We start from the raw sequence: 8,113 nt of genomic DNA, 5'->3' as shown, positions 1-8,113 counted from the left end.
TATTCTCTCAAAGATTTAGACATTTTTTTTGACTTTTGGGATTTTATTACTTTTAGCCACTTTTTAAATTATGAATGGACTTAATTATTATTATTATTATTATAATTTTCATCATTATATTCATTATCATTATTATGATAATAACTATTAATATTATTTTCGTCACAATTATCATTATTATCATCATTACTGTAGTTATAATGATTATTATCATAATTATAAATGTAATTTTCTATTAGTAGTAGTAGTATGAAAGATATTAGAATAACGTCAATTAATGCTATTGTTGCAATAATCATCAAAATTATCATTATAATTATCATTTTATTTTTATTATCATTATCATTATCATACTAGCTTTACTGGAGGAACTCTCTTCCATTAAATGGGATGTAGTAGGAGTCTGCGAAGTTAGAAGATTAGGAGAAGAGCAGAAGATAATAAATAATGGACACATGCTCTATTTGAGAGGAAAACCTCAGGGTAGCAAACAGGAATTAGGGGTGGGGTTCTTAATACACAAACGCTTAGAAAAGAACATCGTGGAATTCTATAGTGTAAGCGAAAGAGTGGCTTTAGTAACAATAAAATTATACAATAGGTAGAACTTAAAGATTATTCAAGTCTATGCTCCAATCTGCAGCCACAGTGTTCATTTAGCCAGCGAGAGAATAAAAACCCATTTTAAAGTAACTATGGGAGATTTTAATGCCAAAATAGGTAAAAATACAGAGGGAGAAACCGCAGTAGGAAACCTTGGAATAGGCACTAGGAACGATAGGGGACAAATGCTAGTCGGCTTTGCGGAGGCTCGATCACTCAATATCATGAAAACATTCTTCGCAAACAGACTAGAACGGAACTGGACATGAAAATCGCCATCTGACGTCAAAAACGAAATTGACTTCATAATTTCAAATAGGCGCGATATAATAAAAAATGTAGAAGTTATTAATAAAGTAAATGTCGTCAGCGACCATAGAATGGTGACAGTCGAAATTAAAATACAACTCAGAGAGGAATGGAACAAACTAATACGTAAACAACAGCCAAACTTAGCTAACTTGAAGATTAGAGCAACAGAACTTAGTCTAAACATCCAAAACAGATATTCACGTCTACGCGACGAAGATCTCAACATCGATCAAATTAACATTCAGTTCAATGACATAATAAAGGAAGCTGCACTTGAAGTAGGTGGCAAGAACGACAAGCAAAGCTCAAGCAAGCTCTCGGTAGAAACTAAACAACATACGCAAAAACGTAGGGGCATGAAAGTAACGTCAAACAGGGACAAGATAGAATTAGTTGAACTAACAAAGACCATAAATAAAAAGAAGAGGGAAGATGTACGGAAATTCAATACTCAAATAATAAATGAAGCAGTGATTTCAGGTACCAGCATGAAAGCAGTTAAAAGAAGACTAGGAATAGGGAGAAATCAAAGGTATGCAATTAAGAAACCAGACGGAGAAGTAAGATATAACAAGAATGAAATCATAAGAGTAGTGGAAGACTTTTAGAGGGATCTATACAACTGAAATGAACAGCCACAGATAGAAGCAAACGCGGTACCTAGAGACGTACCTAATATCACAAAAAAGAAATAAAAAGAGCACTTAAAGGCATGAAGAGAGGGAAAATACCAGGTGAAGACGGAATCAGTATAGAACTTATATTAGATGCAGAGAAATCGGAACAGTGAAACTAGCCAATCTTTTTAACAAATGTCTTCTCAACGGAAAAAAAAACTAAAAATATTTAATTTAAACTACCTCCTTTCAGTTACTTTTAAACGAAAGCGAAAACGAAAGTCAATGCAGCTCGCATGTCTGACAGTCTGGATTCTAACCAGCCTAAAGAACAGGCAGGCTTCTGCAGCGGATTCTCAACAACAGATCACATTCATGCGCTCACCCAAATAAGAGAAAAAATAAACGAATATAGGAAACCCCTGTGTATGGCATTCAGCGATTATGAAAAGGCATTTGACTCTGTACAAATACTAGCAGTATTCGGTGCTATTCGACAACAGGGAGTAGAGGAGGTGTATTGTAAAATATTGGAAGATATATACAAAGATGGGACAGCAACCATCAAGCTCCACACGGAAACTGATGAAATACCAATTAAAAAAGGCGTTAGACAGGGCGACACCATCTCACCAAAACTGTTTACAGCTTGTTACTCGAGGAAATATTCAAGAAACTAGAATGGGAAGGGAAGGGTATCAAAATAGGAGGCGAATACCTAAAAAATCTAAGATTTACAGACGATATTGTTCTCCTTAGTGAATCAACAGATGAAATGCAGCAATTAATAAACGATCTGAATAAAGTCTACAAGTCGAACTTAAAATGAACAAGAAAAAGACTAAAGTCCCATCCGAACAGATTCATGTACAAGGCGAAGCACTAGAGGTATATATATCAAGTATATATATCTAAGACAACTAGCAGACAAACATGAAGAGGAAATAAAGCGACGAATCAGCCTAGGCTGGAGTGCCTCCAGACACAGTAGCATACTAAGAGGATCCTTGCCATTGTGTTTAAAGAAAAAAGTCTTTAACCAATGCATCTTCCCAGTTATGACCTATGGGGCAGAAACATGGACTACAACCAAATTGCTTATATATATATATATATATATATCTATATATATGAATATTTATATATATATATATATATATATATATATATATATATATATATGTGTATATATATATATATATATATATATATATATATATATATATATATATATATATATATATATATATATGTGTGTGTGTGTGTGTGTGTACATATATATATATATATATATATATATATATATATATATATATATATATATATATATATATATATATATATATATGTATATATGTATATATATATATATATATATATATATATATATATATATATATATATATATATATATATATATATATCTATATATATATATATCTATATATATATATATATATATATATATATATATATATATATATATATATATATATATATATCTTGCGTTCTGGGGTCTTACAATTATAATTCATGTATATATATATGCAAACTTCCTTTAATCAGTTTCATGTGAACTATCAACACAATAAACTACCTACAGCCTAAATAACCACTGCAGCATTTTTACAAATCCTGAAACTGGCTGGGAGGCTTCAGGTTCGTCATGAGGTCCAGTCGTTGTTCTGCATTGGTTTCCTCTGGTTCACATTCCTGACGTTCTAACGGATTTCTGCTTCCTTGGTTGTCCCCATTAATTCCTGCTCCAAACGGTTGCTTTACACGTTTATCGTCCGATTCTTGATTTTCCTTGGTAATATCGCTGAGTTGGTCTGTTCTTATTTTCCTATTTTTCTCACCTTTTGTTTCCTTGTCACTAAGTCTTTTTACTTCACCACTCAATATTTCTTTTTTGGTATTCATTATATCAGCCCTACTGGCTGTGCTTTCTTTGGTTGTGTTTATAGTTGTATTTTCAGTATTCAAAGGTATTTTTTCAGAAGTTCCCATTTCTTCAATGTTTTCATACTCATCTTTCTTATCGTCTTTCTGTGGCTCTTTTGAAGGATTGTTTATCATTTCTAAACCATTTGTTACATCTGCATCTTGGACCTGGAATCTTTGTGTTGGAGATTTGAATTTAGATTCACTTTCTGGATTTAGCGATTTGTCTAGGCAACTATTATCTTTGTTTTGTTTGAGCCCAGCTTTACTTGAGCGGTTTTCAGCTACAGGGAACACAATAGTCTCAGAAGACCTCGCAACAGGGGAGCCACGACCGCCGTCAGGTGACAAAGTATCTCGAACGTCCACAATGTCGCCATCCTCAATACCATGGGTAAGGTAGAAGTTGAAGCTCTCTTGACAATCCATAGACAAGTGGGCTCGTCGTTCGTCCAGCTCCCATGCTGGTTCAAAATTTCCATTACCTTTAAGCACCATCAATTCTGGGTGAGAATAGTAATTGTGGTAAGTAATATACATTTTTACATTTTGTCTCAGATAAAAAAAAAAAAAAATCGATGGAAAGATAAATCTAATAACGATAACTTTCCTCATATTCTTTCACGATTCTTATCTCTTAATACATAAAATCAACTTTACAAACCATCGGGAAGAACTCACTTGTAAGAGTTGGTAGATAGCAGAAACAGGCACTTGTTGGATGCGATTTGTCACGGACAAAGGAATAATCTGGTCTGGCAAGCCAACATCCCTCCTAAGAGAAGTGAACTCCTCCGCACGCACGCCTTGCCATGTCGACCATACGTCGACCACAAGGACAAAATCAGTTCAAAGGTAAATCCTACTAGCTGATTGACACTCATACTCAGGGTCAGCTGATGTTCTTCTTCCTCCAAGTTATATGGACGATACCTAAGAAAAGATACATCTAGAAATTTTATGATTTATAATATATCGTTATAAAGTATTTTGTACATTCTTAATATCGAAAATGCATTCATTTCTGTTCTGTAATCTTACATTACATGTACCATCTTCTTTTGCCTTTTAGGAAATTATATTTACCAATGTAGCTCAACCGCACACACTTACCATGATATAATTCATAGATTCGTTGTTTGATACTGTTTCATATCGTTGCCCAGCAAAATGAAAATAATGGAGTGAGAGTAAAATGAAACGAAGTAATAGTTTAAAATCTAATAATACTACCATGTGTTACAAGAATGCTTTCTTAGACATTATTATCACTACATCATAATAATTTTATATGGCGGATATGATTGGTACAATATAAATTGTTTAGAAACGGACTGTGGAAAGCCTCAAGAAAAGCCGTGGCCATTGAAGACCTCGCCTAGTAAGATCTAGCAGCTGCTAATGTTGGAGTGTCTTCAACCTTCGTTCCATGACTTTCGAAGCTCATGATTTTAAGATTACAAGATAGACATGAGGCTGCTTTTGCGACATAAAAAACATAAAACCATAACTATGGGAGTGCGAAATTGGGAAATGAAAATGTAATCTAATGAATGTAAAATATAGTTTGAAAGTAGTTGTTGTTTTATCATCTTTATGAGTTTCGATGTCTCCGAGGAAAGTCCAATTTAAACTCACAAAATGCAAACAACAGTAGTCATAGTTATAATCTTATATTTTTTCATAACATTTTCATTCTTTACTACACACACACACACACACACACACACACACACACACACACACACACACACACACACACACACACATATATATGTATGTATGTATATATATATATATATATATATATATATATATATATATATATATATTTCTTTTGTGTGTGTATTTTAATTATATCATTTAAATAGAATATTCACATTTCAGGTCTAATTTATTTGATTACAATGTATTTATGTACTCTGTACATTTTCCAGCTTTCAATTTTTCCAGGCTTGTACCCTAGTGCGGATACTCAAGCACTGCTGCAGTGCGACGGCATAGCATGAAAAGTGACAATTATTAGTTATAAGTTATAGTCTCGATTGGCATGGAGTGTTTGTGCGAGAGATATCATGCAACATGAATTGTAAAGCCACTCATGACCAACGGATTCCATAAATAATAACATGTATATACCAATATATATATATATATATATATATATATATATATATATATATATATATATATATATATATATATATATATAACATCTTTTTCCAGTTTCTTAGAGCGAAAGGAGTTCTTTTCGATCCTTCTATACACGTCCAGGGTAGTCTTGCCATATCGTCGTCGTATAGATTGTGTTATAGAGGTGTTCCTTGGGAATCTTATCCTGATTAGGAAAAGGAAAACCAATACTGCTGAGAAAAACTTCATTGTTGCAGACGTTACGGAGATGCAATCTCCATCCTCAGTGCTAAAACAGATACAAGTATTTTTCTTATAGAAAGTGCTTACAAAGAATAGAAAACATATAATGCAAAAACATTTGAAAAAACAAGGTACATAACAATAGTAAAATGCAAAAGAGGCAAACTAACCATTCGACAGTATTGATGGTTATTACATGGTGAACAGGGTGGTTGCAGTGGTTGTGCCATTAAGTTCTGGGTTCATGGTAATGATGTGGAGAGATTCAGCTATGATCAGGTCAAATCTGTTAGGGTGGGAGGTCAAGATTTTGAAATCAGTAGTGTTAAACGGGTGGTTGTGAAGGTGAGAGTGCTCTCTGATTGCTGAGTAAGATGGTTTGCTCAGTGGTAGGCCAGTCCTGATAGACTTGCCTTTATGTTCGAGAATGCGGTGTTTCAGCCAACGTGAGGTTGAACCCACGTACCTAGCCTGACAGCTAGGACAAGTAAAAAGGTAGACCACATTTGAACATAATTCAGAGTTGCACTTTTTCCTTTGTTTTAAAAAATTGCCAATTGAATTGCTATTATAAAAAACAAACCGGAAACTAACTTGAGGATAGCACTGTTTGAAGATCTTGTTTAACGAATTTCTGATTTCAAAACTAAGACTGCCCATATATGGTAATTTGATGTATTTGACATCTTTGTTAACCGTGGTAAGTACAGGTTTGTGTGAAAGCTTCTGGCTAAGAAAGTTATTAAGGACTCGATAAAATAGGTTGGATGGGTACCCATTCGAGATAAAATAATCCTTTAAATACATAGCTTCTGTGTGGAAATTGGCCCACGTGGAACAAATGTTGTAAGCTCGATTAATTAGTGTTTTCAGGCTATTAAGCTTATAAATGCGAGGTATGTAGCTTAGAAAATGAAGTCCGAGGCCAGTGAATGTTGGTTTCCTATAGGTGTTTACAGAAAAACAACCATTATGAAATGTAACGGTAGTGTCTAAGAATGATAGTTTATTGTTTTGTTCAGCTTCACAGGTAAATCTAATGTTGGGGTGTTGTGAATTAAGATAAGACATAAAAGGATTAATGTGAGAGGGGTCATTGAAAAGCAGGAAAGTGTCGTCCATGTATCGACGGTAATAAATTGGTTTGAAGCTCGAAGGGCAGTTATTGAGCCAAGCTTGTTCATGATAACAAAGGAAAGTATTAGCATAACAAGGGCCAAGTGGTGATCCCATTGCTACGCCATCAACTTGAGTGTTAAGAGATTCATTAAAAGTAAATACTGAATGGTGAGCAGCGATGTCTAAAAGTTTTCCATAGGTTGTTTTGTCCAGACCAAACTCATTTAGAGTCAAAGTGGTAGTTTTGTTAACTATTATTTCTGTTGTTTCTCTTAGTGGGACATTTGTAAATAGTGCTTCTATGTCAAAACTGGCCATAGTAACAGGGCGTAAGGGTTTTAGTGAGCAAATTTCTTTGACAAAAGCAAAGGAGTTGTCTATCATATACTGATTGATCGTTAGTGGGGAGATTATCTTCACTAAGAATTTGGCAGTGTTGTAGTTGAAAGTACCAACTGCTGAAATGATGGGCCGAAGGGGATGACCAAGTTTGTGTATTTTAGGCAAGCCATATAAGAAACCAGGTTTTGAGCCAGAAGAAGTGGCTTCCCCAATAGATGTTTTTATAGGGCGTAACAACCTATTCAATTTGTCTTCTAGCTTTAAAAGATAACTAGCAGTATCACAGCTAATTCGTTTAAATTTGGAGCTATCATCCAGTATGGACTGTAGTTTGCTTTGGTAATCGTCTTTGTTAAGGATAACGATTCCCCGACTTTTATCTGGTCTGGTAATGATGATATTATCATCGTCCTTTAAAGATTTCAGTGAAGTAAAGAACGAATGATGTTCATGGTTGTTCTTGATATAATGTTTAAATTTCTTGAATGTGTTGTTAGCCACAATAGAGATGGTACTTGTGATATGGTTCCACCTTTCTTTATAAATCTTACAGTTTCGGATGGTATGACACAGTTTTTCAAAGCAAAGAAAAAAATGTGTTTGGTTAATGGTGTTAGGTGGCATACAATAATCCAGACCTAAAGAGAGTAGATCTTTTTGATCATTTGATATCTTATCAGAAAAATTGAAGATGACTTTGTTTTTGTCAACCTTTTTACTCAGATCAATGCCTAATTTTAGTAACTTTCTGCAGTGTCTGAAGTCAACATTGCTTAATTTCTTGTTAACATTTTTATCAA

The 8,113-nt window shown here is 33.9% G+C and overlaps 1 protein-coding gene and 1 long non-coding RNA gene across 2 annotated transcripts in view; both read right to left on the bottom strand.

Annotated features, from left to right (window-relative positions):
• LOC138860398 (uncharacterized) overlaps positions 1-6,689 on the bottom strand; it is an 82,309-nt gene extending 75,620 nt beyond the window's left edge. Inside the window, exons 1-2 of the long non-coding RNA XR_011398315.1 lie at positions 6,447-6,689; positions 6,023-6,138 (exon numbers count right to left, since the gene is read on the bottom strand). This is a non-coding gene — a long non-coding RNA (uncharacterized lncRNA). The remainder of the gene's footprint in view (positions 1-6,022; positions 6,139-6,446) is intronic.
• A 398-nt stretch (positions 6,690-7,087) lies between these two features.
• The window catches only part of LOC113800747 (uncharacterized), a 1,781-nt gene continuing 755 nt past the window's right edge, over positions 7,088-8,113 (bottom strand). The window contains exons 2-3 of the mRNA XM_070118098.1: positions 7,134-8,113; positions 7,088-7,099 (exon numbers count right to left, since the gene is read on the bottom strand). The exon at positions 7,134-8,113 is cut by the window's right edge and continues 349 nt beyond it. Coding sequence (XP_069974199.1) covers positions 7,088-7,099; positions 7,134-8,113 — 992 coding nt within the window. The remainder of the gene's footprint in view (positions 7,100-7,133) is intronic.

This window comes from Penaeus vannamei, chromosome 41, assembly GCF_042767895.1.
Source record: "Penaeus vannamei isolate JL-2024 chromosome 41, ASM4276789v1, whole genome shotgun sequence".
NCBI lineage: Eukaryota > Metazoa > Arthropoda > Malacostraca > Decapoda > Penaeidae > Penaeus > Penaeus vannamei.
The sequence above is the reverse complement of the archived record's forward strand: the minus strand, read 5'-3'. Positions and strand labels throughout refer to the sequence as shown.